At 41.1% G+C, this 27565-nt stretch overlaps 1 protein-coding gene across 5 annotated transcripts in view; it reads right to left on the bottom strand.

Annotated features, from left to right (window-relative positions):
• The window catches only part of ARHGAP10 (Rho GTPase activating protein 10), a 325433-nt gene that overhangs the window by 10609 nt on the left and 287259 nt on the right, over positions 1-27565 (bottom strand). For 4 of the 5 annotated variants that reach the window (XM_045997932.1, XM_045997933.1, XM_045997934.1 and 1 more), the window contains one exon: positions 15944-16100. The exons of the other annotated variant lie outside the window; for it this stretch is intronic. In XM_045997932.1, the coding sequence (XP_045853888.1) occupies positions 15944-16100 (157 nt within the window). The remainder of the gene's footprint in view (positions 1-15943; positions 16101-27565) is intronic. 5 annotated transcript variants of the gene reach the window in all.

A 27565-nucleotide genomic window follows, 5' to 3' on the forward strand; every position in this document is an offset into this window, starting at 1 on the left:
GATCTGAATTAAGTTATTCTTTAATTATCTCTAAACTGGAGGCTTGTGACTTTGGCATATGAAGCTTACTTTAAAAGCTCAGTGACGAAAGTTGCTCATTTCAATTACATTTTCAACACACATGCATTTTAGCGGCTGCTACACCCAGATGCTCTTCACCTCAAATTCACCCGCTTCAGCTAAAACCAGTCTCTGTGAGCAGCTTCCTTATCCTTCCACGCTCCTGAGCATTACCTTTGCTTCTTTCCTCTGTAGCAGAGCTAACACCGAATTCTGTCCATTTTTACTTCCACTAGCTCTCATGCTGTTCCGTTCTCTACCTTCTCATCACGTTGCTTCATGCCTGTGTCACCACTGCGGTGACAGTGGTAGTAAATTGTGACTGGCTCAGCCCCCAGTCCAATTCCTCCAACTCAAGTAGCTCAACCAGCCAGCTTCAGCCACCTGAGACCCAGTCTGCCCCATCCGTCTCCCCAAGAATGAGTGCGCTCTCCAACCTGCCCTCTGCCTGCTCTCCTGATGGTCCTGGACCCTGCCTAGGTCTCTTCTCAGCCCTCAGGCTCCCCAACCCCTCTGCCAGCCCCACTCTGTTCCTTCCTCAGCTCAGCTCCAGGCCTGCCTCCCCGAATGCTTCTCCTTTGGTCTAAGTCACAGATCTCTGAAGGCCCAGCCCAGTTAAGAAATGGGAGCTTGGCAGGAGTTATTCTGTGATGGTTTCAGAGATTTCTCTTGCCTTTGGGGTAAAATTGGTCTTTAACTCTTTCCATAGACCTCACAGAGCCAGGCAGAGTGCTAGGCACGTGCAGTCTTCCACAAACACCTGAACAACCATTCTACAACTAAAACTGGATTTTACAAATCGAGTACGTGAAATATTGCATTCCTGACTTGATAGATACTTAGTACACTAGCGGGTCTCCTATCCTTTGATCAGAAAAGGGGAGAGGGGCTCACATTTTTTTAAAAAAATGTTATTTTTTGAACAATTTATTTACAATCCCCCATCCAGCCAATTCACGTGGAAGTCATAAAACCTATCTTATAAAGCAAAGAAATCTATAAATCTCAAATGGTCTGTATTGCCTTATCAGAAAATGAACCTTAACTGGTGTCTTACTAATCAAGAAAGGAGAGGAAGGAGCGACTGAAGCTCTGACAGGGAATTTAAGGCTGCACTTAGCCAAACAATTGCCATTTCATCTCCCAGCAATTATTCAAGGTGCTGGGAGGGCGATGGTGGCCGCAGATGAGATGTTTTATCACACCCCCATCAACTCCTTCAGGTCATAAATAGCCTAGTGATTAAATGACGGCCATCCATCTGCAGAGAGGGAGGACAGCTACAGGATGAAGATAAAGTAACAATGGTGACTACACTTATAAGGCTCTTTAAAAACAAAGATCATAAATTTTATAGCTATTATCTACTTAATCCTCACTTTTTTTTTTAAGTGGTTTGCTTTTTTGTAAAGAAAAAGCACTCCTTTTGGAAAGTGAAAGAACTGTTGGTATAGCAGGTACTCTAGGTCTAAGCCTATCTATCCTTTGGCTCAGCCTTCTCCATCCTTTCCCAAAACAAGGACGCAGACTCAGCAATTCTTGTTCAGGGTCAAGTTCTCAACATTAGCTGTTTTTGTTTGTGTGTTGTGATCTTTTGATGCCCTTCAATATATAGATATGCTAAGGCACCCAGCACTCACCAGTTCACCCACATAACTGAGACCTGTTTCTGTATTCAGTTTCCTGGGTTCTCCCCCACAGTATCTCAGCAGCCTGTGCCAGTCACTTCTCCTTTGGATTTCAGAATCCCAAACGGCCACAAACTGTGTGAGGTAGAATATTCAAAAGAGGTAGCAAAACCCAAGTCTGGAAACAGTATCTATGGGGAGGAGGCATCAGAAGTCACATGGAGAATCAGAAAGAGGAGACCTACGTGGCAAAACAAAGTTCGGAAAACAAACAGAACAGCTGCTGGGTTGGATACAAGAAACTTTTCACAGGTTTCTCCACTGGGAAGGACTGAGGAGGGGGCAAGAAGTGGTTAAGTAAATAGAAAGTCCTAAAACGAGTTCTCACCTCAGCCAACAGAGGTCCGATAACGACATGTTTCATAGGTGTTTCCCACAAGCAAACTGCCCGAATTTTTTTTGAAGGCAAGAAATTGTAAGCATGAGCTTCTTCACATAAACTACTTCCTCCACAGAATTTGGTGAGATCCTTTGTTTGTTTCAGGGTTTTGTTTTGTTTTCTTTTTGTAATGAAGTTCAGAATTTTTTTTTAATTTTATTTATTCATTTGACAGACAGAGATCACAAGTAGGCAGAGAGGCAGGCAGAGAGAGAGAGTGGGAGAAGCAGCCTCCCCTCGAGCAGAGAGCCTGATGCGGGGCTCGATCCCAGTACTCTGAGATCATGACCTGAGCTGAAGGCAGAGGCTTAACCCACTGAGCCACCCAGGTGCCCCCAGAAATTTGTTTAACTACAGTTGACACCTAAACAATGTGAGAATTAAGGGCACTGACCCCCACGCAGTCAAAAATCCACATTTAACTTCTGACTCCCCAAAAACTTAATCCTCGCCCAAATGCCTTCTGTTGACCTTTGGAAGCCTTACCGATAAGAGTCAATTCACCTATATTTTGTATGTTACATTTGCATTATGTACTGTATCCTGAAAATAAAGTAAGCTAGAGAAAAGGTGTTTTAAAGAAAATCGTAATGAGGAGAAAGGACATTTACACTACTGTTCTGTACTGAAAAAATCCACATCAACATGGACCTGCACAGCTCAAACCTGAGTGTTCAAGGGTCAACTGTTTATTTAATACTTCAAATATACTACTTCTGTTTTCCCAAATAGCAGCAGAGGAAAATGTTGTTTCTGATACTTGCTTTCTATTCTTTGATTTAAAACACGGGGCATTTTGGGGGCACCTGGGTGGCTCAGTGGGTTAAAGCCTCTGCCTGGGATCCTGGGTCCTGGGATCGAGCCCCGCGTCAGGCTCTCTGCTCAGCGGGGAGCCTGCTTCCTCCTCTCTCTCTGCCTGCCTCTCTGCCTACTTGTGATCTCCGTCTGTCAAATAAATAAATAAAATCTTTAAAAAAAAAAGAAAAGAAAAGAAACACGGGGCATTTTGGAAATGGCAGCCCCGAGCCACGGTCTCCCAGTTTTTCTTATCCTGAGCCCTTGGAGAGAATTAAGCCCTAAGGCATCCCGGTACATAAAATTAACATCTCTTCTATACACCCAGAATGGTTCCAGCTACCCACGCGGTGGGAGCCAATTCTTGAGGGCTTCTTGTGTTGTACGCTCCTACTGAGAAGAGAGGCACTGCCTGCCTTTGTCCTAGACTATCTTTCCAAGGATATCTGCAGAGCAAACAGCATGGAAAGATAAAGACTGGGTCTCCCCCTGGAGACAAAAGCAGGCTTTACTGCCCATCATAAAAGATAAGGGTTTCCTAAGATCCAGGTTCCTCTCTTATAACACCTCACACGCAGGTATCATGCGGCCCATGGGGTATTAGCCTGCAGGAAGTAGGAGTCAGGAAACTGTTGACTCTGCTACCGCTCCTGCTGGGATCAGTCTTTTGACCAAGAGTCACGCATCTTCTACCAGCCTCCATGAAACCACAACACACAAATGTGGTGACTTATAAGCAGAATAAGATTTCAGACTTCAAAATTCTTGACATTAACATCTTCGGGAGAATTGCGAAAATACTCGGGCCATTTTTTCCTTTTTTGAGGGGGGGGGGCTGTGGTTCAGAGGAGAATTCTGGTTTAAAAAAAAAAAGTCTTTGGGCACTTGGGTGGCTCAGCTGGTTAAGTAACTGCCTACAACTCAGGTCATGATCCTGGAGTCCCGGGATCAAGTCCCACATCAGGCTCCCAGCTCCATGGGGAGTCTACTTCTCCCTCTGACCATCTCTTCTCTCATGCTCTCTCTCACTGTCTCTCTCTCAAATAAATAAATAAAATCTTTAAAAAAAAAAAAGTCTTTGGGTTAAAAACCAAAAATGATGGGTACTCTAAGAATAAAAAGCTTATTACCTGCTAAAACATAATGAAATATTTTGAGTGTCCTCTCCCACCACCTCCCAAATTTAAGCATCAAAAAACATTTATATACTTCTTCTTGCTGCCCCTTTACAAATTTTTGATGAGTAGGACTGGCATGATCACAAACCACCAATTTTATTTAATGACGAGCTGCAACCAATTACAACAAAGTACCTAAGTACTACATATTTCCTGAAAGCCAACCTGTGGTTTGCAAAAATGGAGGCAAAAGTCGACTCTTCCTGAAAAGCTCAGAAACCACATTTACCAAAACAGAAATAAATTAAAGGGAAGTACTAATATCTGCTTGTTTGCTATCTTCCCAATTGCACACATTAAACCTTCTTCCGAATGGACCCCTCTCCATTTTTAGCGCAGAAGAGCCAGTACCAACCAACTTTGAGGAGAAACATTTCCTTCTCAAAGAAAAGGAACAAATGGCAACAAGACAGTCTCACTAAAAACACACAGAGATTTCATACAGTTAGCTCAGAAACTCATTCTTGAAAACACTTATACCGAAAGCCTATCTGGCGATTCCTAAGGCAACAGAGAAGGCTCTTGTGCTCTGGGGGTGGAGGTTGGGAACACATAACTAGGGGATAGAATGTGCATTTTTGAAAGTGCTGAGAGACTTCTATTAAAAAAAATAATTTTAAAAAATGCACATTCTTGCTTTGGAGTATGTCTGTATTTCAAGGAAAGGCCCTGTAGCTTTCGTGGTAAGCAGGAATAAACCCTCAGACACATAAAATTATGACAGTAGCTGTGTATGTACATACTTTACAGTTTATATTTATAAAATGTAACATATCAGCAATATATGCTACTTCTGATTCAAACTGTGACCCAATCTTTTCCAATACCAGACTCGACACTCCATGCATATTAAAAACTTTTTGGCAGCAGAAGAGCACAAGCATTTCGGCAATGGGGGAGGGGAGTTAGGGCCTTCACTGTTAAAATTCGACAACAGCTGCACCAGTCATTAGAGAACTTCTGCATCTAGTGAACATTTCTTGAATAACACAGACGGGTCAGGCTTTGGGCAGTGCCGGTGACACAAGTGCCCGATTCTGGGCTCTTTGAGCAATAAGCATCATTTTAAAATTCAAAGGACACAGACCAGGGAGAATACATATCAAGAAAAGAAATGATTGCTTATATGAAATGATTAAATCCCCCGCCCCAACTAAGATATTTGACTCTGATTATATGATGTCAGAACCACACCAGAAGTTTGCGTTGGAATGAAAGAGTTTAAAACCTCATTTGCAAGGTCTCCGAGCAGAAGCTAACACATTAGTGAAATGATCTTTCATTCCAGCCTGGGAAACGTACAGCATAAGTCTAGAACAGCTGTCCTGGGCAAAAGTGTTTGAAAATGTTAATAAAGACAGAAGGAAATATTGTAGATCTGTATATTATGGGAAATCTCTGTTCAAATAAATGCCACAGTTCTTCCTTAAGCGCCAGAGAAGGAGAATTCCACCGCCGGCACACTGTCGGTTCCAAATGAGCAAACTGAGGGGGGACAGCAGGGGCGTTCAGCAAACACCTGTGACAAAGAGAGGCGCCATCATCCAGGGGTGGACGAGGAGGCCTTCACTGCCCGTTAGGAGACTTGGATGTGGACCTTGTTCACTCATCATTTACGGTCCGAGAACTACCTGTCAGGCCCCATGCTAGGCCCTGGGGACGCCCAGGGGACTAGGACATCTGCTCTCCATGAGTGCCCAGTCAAGTGAGTAGAGAATGACAAGTTGGTAATCATAACACAGTGTGATAACTGCCATGGAGAGAGTTGCCCAGGGTCCTTTGGGAGAACAGAGGAGGAAGCATCCAACGATCGCGTGCGCCCTGAGAAGGCTTTCTGGATGACGCAGTGTCTGCCCTGAGCTGATGCTGCCAGTGTCAACATCATTGTCACCCCCACAACCTGCTCCTGTGACGCCCAGCCGCGCATGCTCCAGCACTGGGTCAGACACAGCCCGCGCACGCCGACACACTTCGTGCCAGCCACGCTCCCATTTCAGAGGACCTGAGAGAAGAGCATCTCAGAAAGCTGAAGAGGATTTACTCAAGGTCATGTGCGTGCTAAAGCCCATTCTGACTAGTCTGCATGGAGCTCACAGCCTCACGTCCTTCTGGGCGGCTGGAACAAAATACAAGGAGAGGAATGGAGAGGGATGGGAATCAGACCCACTTGGGGGGGGGTGGGGGCAGGACTGTGTGGCTACAGAAGGATTATAATCACACAAATTACAAGTGCAGGAAGCACCGCTATTCTGAACAGTGACCTGGGTTCCCAAGCCAGCTCTGGCTAATCTCCCTATGCTTTTTCCTTTTTTTTTTTTTTGTTTTTTGTTTTTTTTTTTTTTTTTTGGTAGGCAGAGAGGACACTTCTCACTAGGTAGAGGCCATGGCAAGCAGCAAGAGAATGATCTCGGAGCGCCCGCTGGAGCCCGGAGCCCAGAGACCAGAGCCCCGTAGCATTGTCAGCATCAGCTGAGGGTCATTCACACCTAAAACCTGGGTAAGAATAAACTCCCTGGTCTCAGTTTCCTTAATGAAAACAAAAGGATTCACTAACAGGCGAAGTGGCTGTATGGCTTCAGTGGGGTGTTGGTGTGAGGCATCCCGCAGTGACAGGCACTCACTGGCTCACTCAACACTTCATAAATGAAGCCCTGATTAGGAGCCTTAGGGACTTGGGAGTCAAAGGTCACCTCTGCCTTTCAGGGTTACGTCATCACAAACAAATCATTTTCTTTACCCAAAGACAGTATCTAAACTCTATCAAAGAGGAAAAACTGGAGATATTCGGTGGATGTCATCATTAAAAAAAGAAAAAAAAAAGTCACTGAATGCCATGAATGCCATATGGTATCCTGGAATGGATCCTGGAAGAAAAGGGCATGAGTGGAAGAACTAGTGAAATCCAAATCAAGTCTAGAGTCAACAGTATTGTACCAATGTGGATTTCTTATTTTTGATAAAACTGCCATGATTCTGTGTAAGATGCTAACAACAGGGGAAGCTGGTTGACGGGTTTAGAAGAAGCCTTTGTAGTGTCTTCGTAGCCTTTCTGTAAATCTGCAACTATTTCAAATAAAAATTTTAAAACAACAGGTTGTAAAAAAAAAAAAAAAAGCCCCATATAAACTCTTTATTCACTCAAACACTAAAGACCTTTTGAAATTAGGATCACACCACTTGAAGATATTCAAAAGCCACAAGGAAATCTTTTGCTTGGTTCAACAACAAGAAAAGATTCATAATGATTATGTTTAAAAATCACCTACACTGTCCACCTTAAGGCAATTAGCCTCACTTGTTGAAAGTGGGTTGTGAGAAAGGTGTTTTTTCCAAAAAGATTTGTTTTATTTATAGATGAGATCGAGGTCAGCAAACTGTCTGGAATGGGCCAGACACTAAATACTTCAGTGTTTTCAGTCCATATTCCTGGTCTCCTAGCTCCTCCCCTCTGCCGCCAGAGACAATGTCAATGACTAGGCCAGAGATAAAGTCAATGACTGGGTGGCTGTGTGCCAATAAAACTTTATTATACAAACAGGCAGAAGTAGGTCACAGTGTGCTGACCCCAGCACTAGAGGAACCAGATGAGAATCCAGTTCAGAGTGGGGCACTGGGGGAGATGACAATGATGGCAAATTCCCCTGGGCCTGAGAAGCCTCTGCCCCCCCAAGCCCGTCTACACTGGCTTTGTGGCATGGGGCCCCCATTATGTGCCAGAAGCCCATCTGCAAATGCCCAGGGCTTACCTGCAGCAGAAACACTCCTCACCAGCTGCTCATGAGCACCACTCATGTATCAAATCAGCACATTAAAAACAATAACTTGATCACCCTTGAGGAAAAAAGTCTTTTGCAGGAGGGGGGCAAGCGGGGAGAGAAGAAAGAGCCCCACAGAAAATCACTGGAGCACAGCTAAGACACAGCTTTTTCAAGCTGGGCCCAGCCACAGTGAACACGCGGTCCTCCCCTCCTGCTGCGAGATGCTGAGGCTCCTGGGGGTTTCCCTCCTTAAGGAGAAAGGATGCCACCACCTAGTCATCCTACAGATTACGAAGTTCACTCCACAGCTGATCATTTTCTTGGGTTTCACTATAAAAGAATTGTCTTCAAATTATATCTCTGACCCATCTTTCACTCAAAGATTGTTCCCTGAGTCCCATTTTTCTTCCTTCCAGATGATCACTGGAATGAGTAAGAGGGTTGCACTTTAGCTTGCTATCTGAGCAGAAAAGGAACTGAAGCTTCATTTCAGAAAATGATGGGGCATTAGAGGTCTCAGCATTGAGGTCTTGCGGGATAACTGACAGAAATGTTTCTACCAGCTCAATTCTTATGTGGAAAACAGCTGCCACCCGGTGTGAGGCCTGAACATAGAACACAAGGCCTACCAAGCACAAATCACAAGGGGTACAGCATTACTCTGCTAAGAAAAAGCTCAGTTACTTACCAAGCTGGTTTTATGAGTTACCTGTTCTAATAGGTAAGCTATCCATACTGCTCAGAATAATTTACAGATTGGTCTGGTGCCAGCAGGTACCCCATGCCTTGGTCATGCAACAACCAAAGGCCCTAATCTTACAGGGTTCTACAAAGGAGGTTCCTACACCTAGAGTCAAGAAGAGGATCCCCGAGTGGAATCCTCCTGGACCAACCTCTCAGGCTTCCTGAGAGGTTATTTCCCTGCACTATATGGTAAAGGAGATTATGGAACTGATGAACCAGGAAGGCAGATCAACTTAAACTAAGAATATCAAATTGGGTTCTCAGAGGGAAGCAATCCAGACTGGCGGCCACCTGGAGCTCCCAAGGGAGCAGTGACTGGGCTTTATTAGATGTTATACCTTGAAACCTCACAATCTGGAAGGGCAGATGTGGTGATTCCCCTTTCACAGGCAATCTTGCTAAGCCCTGGTTTGTTTAGATAATTTACATAAGGCCTCCAAGGTTTTCAGAAGCAGAATGTAGATACAAAGCCAAATCTGATTCTACACTCAACACTACACCAGTGTAAACGATCTTCCACCTTACAGAGGACTCAGGAGGTCCTTGCCTTCGTTTTGATGTAAAGACCGTGCCAACAAATGCACACACAGTGAATGATAAATTATAACAACAAAAACCAATGACATATAAAATCATGAGAAGACATAATTGGTTCTTTGAGTTATGTGGGAGAAAAGCTACGACAAAATTCTGACACATGTCTTAATTTTAGAAAGTCAACTTTCCATTATGGGTTTTAAAGTTTCATGAACCACCACATTCTGAACTGGAAATCAAACCTTCGAATTTTGGAACCTGCAGTTATTGCACAAGGGAAGATGTGAATTAAACCACATGCGGATCTAAGTATATAATACAAATACCAAAAATGCCCTAGCAAGACACACAGGATGGTATGGAAAGTCGCGAGGGTGCTAAGCAACCAGCTCTTCACAGAGCTGGAGAGATGATTCAAGGAAATAGCCAGGACAAAAACTGTGCCCAAAACCTGGCACAGAAACAGACACATAAATCATAGATCAATGGAACAGAATAAAGAGCCCAGAAATGGACCCTCAACTCTATGGTCAACTAATCTTCAATGAAGTAGGAAAGAATGTCCAATGGAAAAAAGACAGTCTCTTCGGCAAGTGCTGTTGGGAAAACACCCACATGAAGAAGAATGAAACTAGACCATTTCCCTACACAACACACGAAAATAGACTCAAAATGGATGAAAGACCTATATGTTAGTCAGGAATCCATCAAAATCCTTGAGGAGAACACAGGCAGCAACCTCTTCCACCTTGGCTGCAGCAACTTCTTCCTAGAAACATTGCCAAAGGCAAGGGAAGCAAGGGCAAAAACGAAAGACTAGGACTTCATCAATTTAAAAGCTTTTGCACAGCAAAGGAAACAGTCAACAAAACAAAAAGATAACTGACAGAATGGGAGAAGATATTCACAAATGACATATCAGATAAAGGGCTAGTATCCAAAATCTATAAAGAACTTCTCAAACTCAACACCCAAAGAACAAATAATCCAATCAAGAAATAGGCAGAAGACAGGAATAGGCATTTCTGCAAAGAAGACATCCAAATGGCCAACAGACACATGAAAAAGTGCTCAGCATCACTCGGCACCAGAGAAATACAAATCAAAACCAGTGAGATACCACCTCACACCAGTCAGGACAGCTAAAATTAACAAGTCAGGAAATGACAGATGCTGGAGAGGATGCGGAGAAAGGGGAACCCTCCTACACTGTTGGTGGGAATGCAAGCTCATGTAGACACTCTGGAAAACAGCATGGAGGTTCCTCAAAAATCTGAAAATAGAGCTACCCTATGCTACCCTATGACCGAGCAATTGCACTACTGGGTATTTATCCTAAAGATATAATGTAGAGGGCGCCTGGGTGGCTCAGTGGGTTAAGCCGCTGCCTTCGGCTCAGGTCATGATCTCAGGGTCCTGGGATCGAGTCCCACATCGGGCTCTCTGCTCGGCAGGGAGCCTGCTTCTCTCTCTCTCTCTCTCTCTCTCTCTCCCTCTGCCTGCCTCTCTGCCTACCTGTGATCTCTCTCTCTCGCTGTCAAATAAATAAATAAATAAAATCTTAAAAAAAAAAAAAAAAAGATATAATGTAGTGATCCGAAGGGGCACGTGCACCCGAATGTTTATAGCAGCAATGTCTACAATAGCCAAACTATGGAAAGAAACCAGATATCCACCAATAAATGAATGAATAAGGAATATGTGGTACACACACACACACACACACACACACACACACACACACAGGAATATAATGCAGCCATCAAAAAAACCCGAAATCTTGCCATATGCAATGACGTGGATGGAACTTTTAAGAGATAAATTTCCTATTTTCTTTTTAAACAATAAGCATAATAAGAGAGGGGAAAAATATAAGATACCAGTTTCTAGGGTGAACTGACTGCCCCTGGCCAAGAAGGGTGGAGAGCAGTCAAATTGAGAGGAAGTCTCCCTGAAGGGGTGGAGAAGACGCAAAAAGGAAAGAAAATGAGATGAAGCGAGGAGGTGAAGACAGAGCTTCCATATGACTGCTATCTTCTAATTTCTAGGTGTGTGCCAAATTTCACAGAAATTCGTTAATAAATATTAAAGATGATTAATTTTCTGAACTTCAGACAAATCACTCATGGTTTGTTGTGGTATACTAAGCCACGAATCAAACTTGAAGGGCTCCCAGCAAAATGTGTTCATCAACTTTTCCTAAAAAAGCAATCATGGAACAGTCAAGTAATTTAAAATGCCAAGTAGCTGTTTATGGATAACTCAAACTGCCCAATTTAAAGGAAGCGAGTAATTTCATTGATAAGCATACAACTGGTTACCAGTGAGCGCACACAGGGTCTACGGGCGACCTGCAGCATAAGGCTGCAAATAAGAATGGGAGTCTACTGTCTATGACTGCAAGCAACTAGCTTCAAGTCCGGGTAGACATGAATCCGTTGCACAAAGCAGCTCTGGGCAGCAAACATGGGTCAGGACTTGCTTAATATTCAGGATAAACTAAGCCAAGCTTCTCATCAGATGGGACAGAAAGATCTACCACCCTCCCGGCCCACCAGAGCACAGGGTGAGTTGTACTTTGGGATACCAACATTCCCAACTACACAGACATATTCTATGATGCTGCCATCTTGGAGGTGGGGATGTGCTGGCAAGAATGGGGGTGGCCCTTTTCATCTGAAATCTATAGAGGAAGCAGATGGCAATGGCGGGTATTTCTTAAAAGAGATTTTTTTTTTTTCTTGTGGCAGGGAACCTAAAAGGATTACTTGTCAAGAACCTGTTCCATCATTTACAATTGAAGAAAATCTGTTTAGAGAAAACCACTTTATTTGGGGAAAAAAAAAATGACTTCAGAATATTCGAAATACCTTGACCTATGATGTAATGTCCTCCAAGGAGACTGAGCTCGCAATTCTTCACTGGCAATGAAGTCACCCATCACCTTACTGAGTGTACAGGTAAGTAATAGCTCCTGATTGATTGACTGTAATGAATAATACCCATAAGTCATAAACATCAGCAGAAACCCAAGAAATCCAATTCTGCTGTATTGTTTTCTACCTGTCAGAGGCTACAGCTGTATTTACACACTGCCTCTATCTGAATCTCGGCTGCTATAGGTTTTCCTCTGCAAATTTGCTTTCCAGTGGCTAGGGTCACAGCATTTCTGTGAGGCAGAGCTACTGGGGTCCTATGTGATCCACATACATTTGTCCGTGTTTCAGGACACGAGATAAAGCAAGTGTAAGTTTTGGAATGGAGAATCACTACCCTGGAGTAAAACCAGGCAGCCCAGGCACTGCCTTCTTTTTTAAAGCCCTAGGTAGAGATTTAATGACACCACAGCTATTTTGGTTTCATTAAAAGGAACCTTAATCAGTATTAACTCAGAGCCTACTCACATTCAATACTGTACGGCTTGCGTGCAGAGATCATGAATTAAAAAACACACAAACAGGGGCGCCTGGGTGGCTCAGTGGGTTAAAGCCTCTGCCTTCGGCTCAGGTCATGATCCCAGGGTCCTGGGATCGAGCCCCACATCGGGCTCTCTGCTCCGCAGGGAGCCTGCTTCCCCCTCTCTCTCTGCCAGCCTCTCTGCCTAGTTGTGATCTCTCTCTGTCAAATAAATAAAATATGTAAAAAAAAAAAAAACACACACACACACAAACAAACAAAACACCACACAATGAAAACCACATTTACAGATGCTAAGGAAACAAAGAAAAAATGTTATAAAGAGAAAATGGTGAGATTAATTCTGTGAAATTCCTGGAGGAAGACTCATTCATCTTTAAAAGGAAGAAGGCAGATGGAACAGAAACAAACCACAGTTGCTTAACATTCAGTGATACACAGAAAGAAATGAGATTACCAAGAGGGAGGTATTTTTATAAATACATAATATTTTATTTCCCATTCTAAGAACTATGTCAAGATCACGAAAAATTCATTGAGTTATAAAACCCAATTTGTATCATCAATAATTTTATAATCTATCTTAGAGTGAGAAAAAGACAGTGTTATGGACTGAACGTTTGCGTCCCTCCCAAACGTATATGTTGAATCTCTACACCCTTCTGTGTGATGCTGTTAGGAAGTGGGGTCTTTGGAAAGTAATTAGGATTCAGTGAGGTCATGACAATAGAGTCCTCATGAATGGAATTAGTGTCTTTATGAGAATGACAAAGGCAGCACTCTGTAAATCAGAAGCAGCCTCTCACCGGAACCGGTATGAGGAAATCCTAATCTTGGAAATCTAACCTACAGAACTGTGAGAAATAAATTTCTCTCATTTATACGCCACTCAAAGTTTTTTTGTTATCACGGCCTGAACGGACTAAAATACAAAGATAGGCAGACAGGCAGACAGAGACTTTGATGTGAATATACAGATACACATACGCATACACCACTTAAATACTGACTAACACTAAAAGGTAAACATTACCTAATACTAGAAGGCAATATCTTCCCCATGTCCAGCATCGGGTATAGACAGAAAGACAGTGAGAATCTTCCTATAGACTAAAGCACTGGAGAAAACTTCCTGAAAGTGGAAACTCAATTAGACCCTAAAGATAGGTCAGATCGCCATTAGCAAAGAAAGGGGGAAATAGTTCAGGCACAGTGAGTCAAAGTATGGGGGAATCCACCAGGGGAACTTCAAGACAGCAAACACACCATCCCAGAAGAGCTGGAGAGGAGGGAGGCAAGAAGAGATATCACTCATCCTAATTACGCTCCTCTCCTCCAGGAAGCTGTTTACAATCCACACATGCCTGGCTCCAAGGGGACAAGAAGGGCAGTTGTCTGTATCACCTGGCATTCTGTTAGAAATGCATACTTGGAGGCAGCCCTTTAAGCCTCAGGTTCACTCTGGGGGGCAGGGGGCCAGCAGTGGGGGCTTTACAAGCCCCCCAGATGATCTTGGTGAGTGCTCAAGCTTGGGACACATTCCTGACTTCATGATAAATCTGGATTGAAATATGCTTACAAGTAAACCCTTCAAAAGATACACAAGAAACACTCTACATAATTAAGAGAAATTTCCATGCATTTTATCCATTACATGGGGGGAAAAAACCCACTTCTTGAAGTAGGAGAAAGTATACATTATAACACAAATCTGCTTTCCAGATTCGCTTCAACTACTTATTTTCTCCTCTCCCTTTTTGGCCTCTCAGTGTTGGAGTGCTTTCCATGACATTTTAAAATCTGTATGAAGAGGAAGCTGGGGAATTCACTCCTCGTTTGATTTATGACCAAAAATATCCAGCCCTTCATGTTTCAGGCATGAACGTGCTACGAATTGAGCATTGGTTATATCATGGTTCATAATGTCACTTTCCTACAGAACCACTCTGGAAGAGGTAGGACTAACTGAACTAGCTCTCCACTATGATACACGCTTACTGAAAGAAATAATTAGAAATCTGTTTTTTGCTTTAACACATACACAGGCACCCACACGTACCCATGCAAATTCTACCCCCAGAGTGCCCAGGATTCGATTCTTGGTTCCTATGTAAACACTGTCATTGGTGCTTGGAGTACTAAAGTGAGAAGAGAATTTTTCTAATCTAGAAAAAGAATAATAAAAATGACAAGCATGTTTGAGTAATATGCAATTTAAGTCCACAATACACAGTCCCCAGCATATAAATATACATATATTACAATCTTGGGGAAAAAGAGCTCATCTGGAGAATGTTGCCATATTTTGAGTTTCACTTGCAGTTTCAGTTAGATTTTCAGTCTTTAGGTCACCCCCAAATTGTGGCATACCAAAATTCTCCCAGCCTCTTTTAATACTTAATTAAGTTCATAATGATTTCATGTGAATCCAGCAGTAACTATAAAAAGCCAAGTAATGGGAGGGATGCTTTCCAATTCCATTTAAAGTCCCAAGAATGCCCAGTTAGGGTTGGATGACATCATTATTTAGGACTTATTTTAGGCAACTTTAAAAAAAAATTTTTTTAACTTTGAAGACAAGACACCCAAATATTCTCAGACTAAATTATAAATGTATTTTTGGACGTAATTTGATTGACTAATCAAATAAGGGCATGTAATTATTAGTAGGGTTCCTTTGTTATTGTTGTTCTCCAAGCATTCGTTTGAAATTTGATGCTCTTTGGATGTCCCAAACCACCACCAATCCGCATTTATTTCACAGCTTGGTCAGTGCAGAAAGACAAACATGTAGTCAGATCACGTCCATGATATTGTTTGTATTAGTATTATTTGTCCTGATATACCCGAGCATATTATTTGTCCTGATATACCCGAGCTGATCTGCACATCCAAACAGAAGATAAAATCAGGTCTTTCATCCATCAGTTGTCAAGTATGCAGGGTGTTATGGAGAAGACAGAGAACACTAGCACAAAGCTCTTGAAAATTCAAACAACTAAAATATCATTCTACAGAGTTTCAAGAGTCTACGTACGGATCACAATGCATGCATTCTCCTATGTCTAAAAGTTTGCATTACTAGTGAGAAAACATCCTGAGTTATCTGAGTAGAATAATAACAAATTTCCTTCATGCAACCCAAAACTGCCACAAATTAAACTCAAAACAGATTTGAAAGAGCACCCATCCACTTTTCCACATTGGGAACACAGAGATGCTTTCAAGGAAGAACTTTCTTGTGAACGATCCTTCCTTAAGCGTCCCACTGACCAGAGGACAGAGATCCTCAGACCTAACAGTTTAGTACCCACTCGCCATGTGAACTTCAAAATGAAGGTCACAGCCCTCCTTTCCTCAGCACCAAAGAGTGGCACAGTTACTTACACAGGGGATACCCAGTCCCCGAAGCTGCCCCCATCTGCGAGGTGGTTTTTGTCTGGTCCCAGAGGCCCAGGGACAGCTGCAGTTGTGGGAGATGGAGAGGAAAGTGAATCTAGATTCCCAGCTGTGGGGTCTGCCTTAGGAAGGTGGGCACTGTCACCTAAGAAGAAAAAAATAGCATAAACTTCCAAACACATACTCAAAAGGGAAAAAACAATTCCACTAATAATTAAATGGCATCATTTGATAACTCAAATCAAATTAAATGCAAGATTACACTTATAATTCACCCTGAGATTTTCTGGGTGTCCTCTCTTTAAAGTTTTTCTTTTTTGTTTTTAACCAAAGATGCTTAAACTAAATCACAGATTATACACAGTGAGGGCTGTTTTCCCCATAAGAAAACACAGTAATCAAAATCAGATCCAATGGAAAATGAGAGCTTTAATGGTGGCCACAATGATTTCCTAATCTCTAAGGAGCACAGTTCTAAATCAGTGATAACTCCAAGAATAATTCAGAGCAGTACACCAACCCCAACATGGCCAATCTCTCCCTTTCTAGTCACGTGATGCTTCTTTAAGACATTATCAGTCACCACTTAGTGCATAATAAATTCAGCAACTCTAAAGGGATCTTGTCTTCTGAGCTGGTATCTTGGATTACAATGTAATAGTCCAATTTATCAAAATCCCAGACACAGGGAAACTTCCATTTCCCTGTGAACATTAGGGAAGATGTTATAGAAGAATCAGGCCCCTGTGGTGACTGTAGGGAGGACTTTAAACCAAAACTAAAAAGCATTTTTTAAATGGTTGACATGATTTATTCATTTACAGAGGACCATTTTATGGAATGCATTTAGTATCATCTATACATATTACTGGCTGGGGTGAAGAAATGGAGAAGATGGAAAAGAGAGCTCACAAGAGCAGCTGTTTTACTCAACTGGTCTCTATCTTCCTGGTACTCCCACCTACCATAAAGTCCTGGAACAGCACCTATCAGAGCTGGGGCCATCCGGCCACATTCACAGTCCCCATTAAAATAATAACTGCCTCAGGGTGCCTTGCAGAAGTAGCAATATTCTATCAAGAGGCACCAATTTGACCTTGATTTCATAGATGAGAGGTCACAAGAGTAGATCCAGAAACTGCCACAGAAGCAGACCTGGAGGACCATACCCCAGCCAAACAGCTTCTAGCCAATCAAACCTTCATTTTTCCTTAGTCCTTTAGTCCCAGGTCCTAGAAAGAGGGTATGCGTGAATGCCAGGAATAGCAAGGAACTTGCTCTCAGAAAACCATCTTGGTTGGATTTCAGTTCTACTGAATACTAATAATGAAGCACAAGAGAAATTCTGGGCTCTGATTAAGCGAGATCCCAAGATGCTAACCTTGAAAATTGATTGTATTAGACAGTTCTTATTTAACTCTGACCCAGCTTACAACTCAGGCTATGAGAAAGAATCTTAGAAATGGAGATCTAGAAAAGTTGAATTCAGGAAAGTAGGAGTTACAGATGGTGGTGATGGCTGGAAAAAGAAATTCTTTATGGGGATAGTTAGGAAGAACTACCAGGATGACTGTGAGCACAGGATTCTGGTAAGCGAGCATTTTCTGAGCTTTTTCTTTCCTTAAGTGTGTTGTCGTTGGGGGAAGGTGAGAGAGTAGTTGCAACAAGAGATGAATGCAACCTCTGTGGGCAGGTCTTCTCGGTGGCCTCAGTGTCCCTGTAAAGCCTTGCTCAGTGCCCATTTGTAAATAGGCAGTCTACAGTATTGTATGATTCCTCTTTTGGTGAAGTCACTTTTTCCACAGCCCTTCACCACAACAGTGTTTAGCTAATTTTAGTAACTTAGCCCCAAATACATGGGGCACCTTTCAGGAAAATAAACCATAACCCACTGATAGGCCACTATGATTTCCCTTTGCTTTATTTTCATTCTGGGCTACAGTACACTTTGAAACTAAAGCTACTTCTCCTCCTGTGTCTGGAGAGTTTGCATGCATCCAGTTCTGTTCTGTGAATATGCCCAAGAATAAGGGCTGGAGCTCCACCTCCCCTGGGAGCTCCTGAATACATACGTATGTGATCGTTGCCAAATTGGGGCTTGGCTAGAAGTACCAAAATACGATCAGCTCCGAAGCAGAACAGGATCACCTCAACAGTGAGTCAGACGCAGGCAGCTTCCTGGCTTCAGCAGGCTGGATCCTGGCCCTCTGCTCTCTGGGCCTCATGCCCTGTCTCTAGGGCAGGGCATGACATAGCAAAAACAGCAAATGAGAGTCTGGGGCCAGATAGTTCCTGACTCATTCCTATAAGGAGAAGCCTTTCAATGAGAAGCAACTTCAGGGAAGTGGAAAGCAAGGGTCTAATGTTACTTCCAAAAGATGCCTGAGATGTTTTGACAACCGGATACACTAGTTCACCCACAAGGCCTCAAATCCTTTTCCCCAGCAGACTGACACAGCACAAACGGTCATTCAACATATTAAATCACATTCTATTATGAGAATTTCTCTCTCCTGTCCAGCCAAACAGGAGCGATCTGAAACCCTCCAGTGAAAAGAATATTGGTAGAAGGGAATATGTTTACACAAAATGATCAAATGAAGAGATAACCTCTCTTCTGTGCAGACAGATTTCCTTTCTCCTTCGCTGTTCGAGACTGAGCTTATCTACTTGAGAATCACTGAATTCGAGGAAGCAGGCACAGAACACCTCAGGCACATAAACATTAAATACTTATAACCATTTCTGAAATGTTAGTTCCCCCAAATCAAACTAGGGCTTTTTAATTAGTACAAAAATAATAACTTTTTCCAAAAAACCTCCATATCCAAATGATTTCTGGATTAAAGATTTTAAAGTCTACGAAACTGATTTGTACTTGAGAATTAAAGTCGGATACTCTCATTGTTTCTCACCTTCCATTTCTTTCGAGTGTCACACAATCTCTTCCTGTAGGTGCTACCCTTTAACAGGCACCTACAGACAGACAAATCACCTGTGAGTAACAAGACTGTTCCGGTAAGTGAGCAGAAATGGTGCTGAAGGATTTTCATTATGAACAGACTCCCAGAGAAGAAACTCACTAGAAATAGAACTACCACCATCCAGAAGAGAAAATGACTTCTTCACAGCATCTAGCTCCATTCCCACCTTCTCCACAAAGCACCTGCCAGCTGCCTGTTCTGCCCCTTCTCTCCTTTCTCACAATGAAAGGCAACAAGCAAGTTTGCATTCGCTATCATCTAATGGTTTCATGACCTGGTTTTAATTCCCCATTTCCATTATACGTTTTTTGAGGGTGGAGACCAGGCCTCAGTCTTGGTAATCCTTAAAGGACACAATGCAGGACCAGACAAAACAGGAACCTTCAGGAAATACCATGGACTCACTGCCACATGAAATATTTTAACTATGGAAAGCCAGTGCCTCTAGAAACTGAGGAGGAGAAAAAATATCTATAACCCTCAAAGTATTGTTACAGAATCTGCACACAGCTTCAGATTAACATCCTCTCCCCTTTCAAACCACAAATATCTCTCACCTTCTTTATCAATTAACAAATGTTTACTAAGCCTCCACTTAACATACGAGAGACATCATGGCTGTGGAGTTATAAAGGTGAAGAATCAGTCCCTAACTCTAAAGTGCTCACAGTACAGTACCAAGGACAGTAAGGTAAAGAAAAACAGTAGAAGGTGGCGTAAGTCATACCATGATTGTATCAAGCAGCTTTGAGATCCAGAGAAAGAAGTTCCCAAACCTGCCAGTGGTGGAGGGAGAAAGACATGGGAGTCAGGTAACAGAAAAATGGAAGAAATTATCACCAAACTTGCAAGGGAAGAACCCCTGATACAGCAATATCATGGTTGAAAGCATAGAAACAAGAGAGAATGTGGCAGTTTCCAGAGCATTGGATAGTTGGATTTGGCTGGAGAATAAGGTCAAAGGTGAAGAGTAAGGGTATGAAGTGCGATGACATATAAACATTAAGGTGCCTGACTTGGTTCCATAGGCATTGGGAAGTTATTGTGGGGGGTGAAGCACTCAAGTGACAAGATCCAGAGAATGCATTCAAGAGTTGTTCAGTAGTACAGACACTAGGACTCTGTGCATAAAGGTGAAGGGGGAGAGAAGAACCTAAGAAGACCCTCAAGTTCTTGGCTTAGGCAACAAGGCAAATGGTAGAACTGTTCATTGAAATAGGGAATAAAAAGCAAAGAACAAATTGCATGGGGGGGAGATAGGAAGACCAGTTTTAGACATCGTGGGCCACGGGTGTCAATAAAATATCCAGGTGAAAATACCCAGAGGAGAGCTGGTTATATAATCCCGAGCTCAGGAAAGAGGTTGGGGACAGTTGTTTTGAGTTGAGTGTCAGGTAGGTAGAACTGACGTCACGGCACTAGATGGACACAAAGGAAATGATGTGGAAATGTAAGAGAACCCTGGAGAAGTCTCAGATGCAAGGAGGAAGCTTCTCCTTAAAGAGTATGGTGGTGGTGGTGGTGATTGCTGCTATGCCTAGTATGATAAATACAAAGAAGTGTGATTCTGCAGATATTTAGGATTCTCTCACAGGCATACATTTTCATAAACCTGGGGCAAAAAAGCGTGCAAGAGGACATACCTTTTGTGATGGCCACTACATTTCACTATTGAGTCTGAATTTTTTTTTATGACTCTGAGGACATGAACAGTGTTTTATTTTCGTGATAGACTGAAACTTCAAAGACTGGCAGAAAATCAGAGCAAGAAGACGAAACAAGAACTTCATAGTTCTACCATATCTAATAATGCAAAGGGCGTTCATCTCTTTAATTTTAATAGATAGACTTTTACTCTAGTAGGTGAACTTTCTTGTTCTGATGATGACAAATGATTCTCCCTAGTCATCTCTGGTCATTTCATGTAAGAAGTGCTTCTGGATCAGAGGGAACAGGCTTTGAGGTTTCCCTTCCATTTCATGCATTTCCTTCTTGTCTTCCTCACAAATATATTTCCTAACTGTTAAGGAGTCAGGGAAGAAAAGGAAAGTGGAACAGAAAAAAAGGAAAGAAAAATGCACAGAAAGAAAGGATCCAGCGTACTAACTGAACTTCATTCTAATGAGACCACTGCTGCTGCTCCACTGACACACACATATGCCCCCTGTCAGGTCAGGAAAATCGTAGGTACTTCTAAATATCAAATAGTTCATCACTAGGGTCAAAGAAGCATTTGCTGAGAGCAAAGTAACTACACTTAAAACACCACAGTAACACTTTTATAATAAAGGTTGGTCAGGAAATTTCCACTCAAGAGGGCACTGAAATTTTAAGTGGAAACCCACCCTACCCTCCCACGTTCGCTGCCACCACCAACAACACAAAATGATAAAATAATATTTTTAAAATAAATAAATAAAAAGATACAACTGCACTCTAATTTTTGTTAAACTTATCTGTGAAACAAAGGGAACACAGTTTCAGAGGCCAAGTGGGAGCATAAACTGAAGGACTACTGGCTCCAGGATCTGTGGAAATCAGCAGAACCAGACAGACATTTAAAAATCCTGAGGTGTCCGAAGTACAACACACCTATAATCCACCAGGCATGGGGCAGGTGGCTAGAGCTAGGCTCTCCATGTGGAACTGGGGGTTGGGAGAACTCTCCACACTAAATGGAGGCCCAAAATCTATGATTGAGTTCCCCACTTGCCTGGGAAACTAGATTTGACATGCCTTACCCTCCCACCCCACAGGATATGATTTATTAGCAGGAATAAGACGACCTTGCTCTCAACCAAAGCACTTAGGTTGAGGCAAGAGCCAGAGAGGGATGAGAAAACAGAAGGAGAGAGAAGGAGATTCCAACTCACCACAACCATGAGTATACACACAAAATTCTCCTTTATGATAGAATTATACAATTTCTAGAGCACAAAGAAAGCTAGGAAAGCAAACTCAACAAGTACAAAAATTCAGATATTTAGAGCTTTGTAATATAGAATGAAAGTGAAATTGCCAACATCCAGGCCCCAAAAGAAGAAATAAATTGAGAGGAAGGGATACTTAAAGAAAAAACAACAATTCCTCAAAATTAAATGAACTTCAAAGACCTCAATCCAAAGAACTCAGAGTGCTAAACAAGGGAATAAAAAAAAAATATTGCACAATGGAAAGACATTTCATGCTCATGAATTAGAAGAAAAACTATTGTTAAAATGTCTACACCTGCCCAAACCAATCTACAGATTCAATGCAATCCCTATCAAAATAGAAACAGCATTTTTCACAGATCTAGAACAGACAATCCTAAAATTTGTGTGGAACCACAAAAGACCCCGAATAGCCAAAGCAGTCTTGAAAAAGAAAAGCAAAACCAGTGGCATCACTAGTCCAGACTCCAAGTTATATTACAAAGCTGTAATAATCAAAAAGTATGGTATAGGTACAGAAATAGGCATGCAGATCAATGGAGTAATAGAGAAAACCCAGAAATAAACCCACAATTATATGGCCAATTCATCTTCGACAAAGCAGGAAAGAATATCCAAAGGGCAAAAGATAGTCTTTTCAACAAATGGTGCAGGAAAAATTGGACGGCAACATTCAAAAAAAAGAAACTAGACCACTTTCTTATATCATACACAAAAATAAATTCAAAATGGATGAAAGCCCTAAATAAGAGATCTGAAAACATACAAATCCTAAAAGAAAACATGGGCAGTAACTTCTTTTGACATTGGCCAAAGCAACTTTTCTCTAAGTATGTCTCCTGAGGCAAGAAAAACAAAACAAAATATACACTATTGGGACTATATTAAAATAGAAACTTTCTGCACAGTGAAGGAAACAACAAAACTAAAAAGCACCCTGTGGAATGGGAGAAGATATTTGCAAATGACACATCTGATAAAGGGTTAGTATCCAAAATATATAAAGAACTTATAAAATTCAATATCCAAAAAAATAATAATAATCTACTTAAAAATGAGCAGAAAACATGAAACAGACATTTCTCCAAAGAAGACAATCAGCTGTCCAACAGACACACAAAAAAAGATGTTCACCATCACTTACCATCAGGGAAATGCTAATCAAAAGTACAAGGAGATATCACCTCACACCTATCAGAATGGCTAAAATCAACCACACACACACACAAAAAAAAAACAGGTGTTAGTGAGGATGTGAAGAAAGGAGAATCCTCCTGCACTGCTGATGGGAATGCAAACTGGTGCAGACACTGTGGAAAACAGTATGGAGGTTCCTCAAAAAAATAAAAATAGAACTACCCTACAATCCAGTAATCACACTATTTACCCAAAGAGCACAAAAACACTAATTCTAAGGGATACATGCACCTCCCTATTCATAGTAACATTATCTACAACAGCCAAGATACAGAAGCAGCCCAAGTGTCCATCAACTGATGAATGGATAAAGAAGATATGTATATATGAATATTATTCAGCCACAAAAATAAAGAATAAAGAATCCATGCAACAACATGGATGGAGCTAAAGAGTATAATACTAAGTAAAACAAAACAAAACAAAACCGTCAGAGAAAAATACCATACAATTTCACTCACATGTGGAATTTAAGAAATAAAACAAATGGTCAAAGATTTAAAAAAAGGGTGGAGGGGAGACAAACCAAGAAACAGACTCTTAACTACAGCAAACAAACTGATGGTTACCAAAGAGGGTGGGGAGAGGGGTGAAATTGGTAATGGGGATCAAGGAGTACACTTGTTATGATGAGCATTGGGTGAAATGGAAATAATGAATCACTGTATTGTACACCTGAAAGTAATATAACACTGTATGGTAACTGGAATTTAAAATTTAAAAATAAGGAAGAGAAGAAAAAGAAAGAGAGAGAGAGAGAGAGAGAGAGAGAAGAATGCATATAGAATACATTATTGCAAAATTTGAGAATATCAAATACAAGGAAAAAAACAGAAACAAAAAGCTTCCTAATATAAAGAGATCTTACAAAAAAAGAACCAGACTGACATCAGACTTGTCAACAGCAACTCAGCATGCACAGTAATGAAGTAATATTTTTAAAGTATTAAAGAATTTTGAGCAAAGAATTATATATCCAAAATGCCAACTGCCATTCAAACGTGACCATAATAAATGTATTATTAGACATAAAAATACAGAAGGTTTGCCATACAAAGAACTGCATTGATAACCCTCTTAAAGAAAACACTCAATTGTTTTAAAAAAAGAAGTAATATGGTATGTTCAACAAACTTGATAATGTCTTTTGTTACCTTATAAAAACTTTAGAACAAAAGGTAAAAACATAATGATAATGATCCAGAACAAAAATTCTGGAAAATATCAACATGACTGGGGAGGAGAGCCCAGAGGCAGATGAGAGTGCATTAAATTATTTTTCTTATTAGGAGTGGTGAGAGAAACACATATAATTAAGATATCAAGAGATAAATGAGATTATATGCCCCAACATAAGAACAATTGCCTTAGGAACAAAAACAGTACTGGAAACAAAAGAACATTTGCTTTTTTGAAGAAAAAGCAAGAAAAAAAAGTATCAAAGTTTATTAAATAAAAATCATAAAATGACAGAAGTCCTAACATAATGGTAAATACAATAACATAAATGGATTAAACTCAATAGTTAAAAGGCAGGACTGCCCAAATATATATTTTTAAATCCAACAATATGTTGATTACAAAAAAAAATGCTTAAAAAAAGGCTGAGAGTAAAAAAATAACAGAGATAATAGGCAAATATTAAGATAATGATCTTAACAAAGTGAGAGATAAAGGGAGTCATTTTATACTGATAAAGGGACAAGATGATCTAACAAGAAGATAAGCACCTAAGGATACAGCCTCAAGCAACAAGTGGAACTGTTAGGAAAAACAGAATAATCAACAATTGTAATTGGAGATTTCAACACACTACTCTCAGATGCTATCAAGCAGGCCAAAAAAAAAAAAAAAAAAGATATCCATAGTCCACAATACAGAGGTGATCTATTTCAAACACACACACACACACACAGAGCAATAAATGGGATACATATTCTTTAAAACTATATAGAACGTGGGGTGCCTGGGTGGCTCAGTTGTTAAGCATCTGCCTTCAGCTCAGGTCATGATGCCAGGGTCCTAGGATCGAGCCCCATATCAGGCTCTCTGCTCTGTGGGAAGCCTGCTTCTCCCTCTCCCATTCCCCCTGCCTGTGTTCCCTCTCTTGCTGTATCTCTCTCTGTGAAATGAATAATTTAAAAAAAAAAATCTTAAAAACACATAGAAATTTAAAATAGAGCTACCCTATGACCCTGCAATTGCACTACTGGGTATTTACCCAAAGATACAGATGTGGTAAAAAGAAGGGCCACCTGTACCCCAATGTTTATTTACCCCAAAGATACAGATGTGGTGAAAAGAAGGGCCATCTGTACCCCAATGTTCATATCAGCAATGGCCACAATCGCCAAAACTGTGGAAAGAACCAAGATGCCCTTCAATAGATGAATGGATAAAGAAGATATGGTCCATATATACAATGGAGTATTATGCTTCCATCAGAAAGGATGAATACCCAACTTTTGTATCAACATGGAAGGGACTGGAGGAGATTATGCTGAGTGAAATGAGTCAAGCAGAGAGAGTCAGTTATCATATGATTTCACTTATTTGTGGAGCATAAGGAATAACACGGAAGAGAAGGGAGAACATTGGGAGAAGGAAAGGAAAAGTGAATTAGGGGAAAATCAGAGGGGGAGACAAAGGATGAGAGACTGTGGACTCTGAAAAACAAACCGAGGGTTATGGATGGGAGGAGGGTGGAGGATTGGGTGAGCCTGGTGGTGGGTACTAAGGAAGGCACAGATTGCATGGAGTACTGGGTGAGGTGCATAAACAATAAATCTTGGAACGCTGAAAAAATAAAAAATTTTTTTTAAAAACACATAGAACAATAACAACAACAAAGCAGATATAGACCCATAAATACAGAGAACAAATTGATGGCTGTCAGAAGGAAGCAGGGTAAGAGGATGGGAAAATGGGTGTTGGGGAATGAGAGATTCAGGTTTCTGGTTATGGAATGAATAAGTCACAGGGATGAAAGGTACAGCATGGAGAGTATAGTCAATGATACTATAATAACATGGTATGGTGACAGACGGTTGCCCCACTTGTGGTGAGTTTAGCATAATGCAGAGACCTGTCGAATTATAAAGTTGTTGTACACCTGAAACTGATGTAACATATTGTGTCAATGACACTTAAACAACAACAAAGAAGAAGAACACAGAATATTTTTGAAGCAAGACTAAGGTCTTAAATACCAAAGATTGACTATTATACATACTGTCATCTCAGATTAAAATTTTAAACTATTTATAACTTCATAAACAAAAGTATAGATTTAACAATTTCCATATGCTGGTAAACTAAATATGGTTAAAAAGAAAATCACAATGGAAATTTAAAAAGATTTAGAATTCAATGATAATAAAAACATTTCACATCAAAATTTGTGAAACATACCAAAAAAAAGCAAATTTATAGCTCTAAAATATTTATTGGAGGGGCGCCTGGGTGGCTCAGTGGGTTAAAGCCTCTGCCTTTCGCTCAGGTCATGATCCCAGGGTCCTAGGATCGAGTCCCGCGTCGGGCTCTCTGCTTGGCAGGGAGCCTGCTTCCTCCTCTCTCTCTCTCTCTGCCTGCCTCTCTCCCTACTTATGATCTCTATCTGTCAAATAAATAAAAAATCTTTAAAAAAAAATATTTATTGGAAAACAAAAAAGGTTCAGAACATTTTTATGCCATATTTAAACATAATTTTCCAAAATACTGATAGTCAAATGAGAGTCATCATGGCTGTTTAAATGATCAAATTAAATTTAGTTACAGCATAGCTAAAATTAACAAGTCAGGAAACGACAGGTGTTGGCGAGGATGTGGAGAAAGGGGAACCCTCCTACACTGCTGGTGGAAATGCAAGCTGGTGCAGCCACTCCGGAAAACAGCATGGAGGTTCCTCAAAAAGTTAAAAATAGAGCTACCCTAGGATCCAGCAATTGCACTTCTGGGTATTTACCCTAAAGTTACAAATGTAGTGATCCGAAGGGGCACACGCACCCAAATGTTCATAGCAGCAATGTCCACAATAGCCAAACCACGGAAAGGGCCTAGATGTCCACCAACGGATGAATGGATAAAGAAGATGTGGTATATATACAGTGGAATATTATGCAGCCACTAAAAAACCAAAATCTTGCCACTTGCAATGATGTGAATGGAACTAGAGGCTATTATGCTAAGCAAAATAAGTCAATCAGAGAACGACAATTGTCATATGATCTCACTGATACGAGGAATTTGAGAAACAAGACAGAAGATCGTAGGGGAAGGGAGGGAAAAATGAAACAAGACAAAACCAGAGAGGGGGATAAACCATAAGAGACTCAATCTCAGGAAACAAACTAAGGGTTGCTGGGAGGGGAGGGGGTAGCTAGGGGATGGACACTGGGGAGGGTATGTGCTAAAAATTGTGTAAGACTGATGAATCACAGACTTGCACCCCTGAAACAAATAATATGTTATATGTGAATTTAAAAAATTTAGTTACA

Source organism: Meles meles, chromosome 2 (assembly GCF_922984935.1).
Source record: "Meles meles chromosome 2, mMelMel3.1 paternal haplotype, whole genome shotgun sequence".
Classification (NCBI taxonomy): Eukaryota; Metazoa; Chordata; class Mammalia; order Carnivora; family Mustelidae; genus Meles; species Meles meles.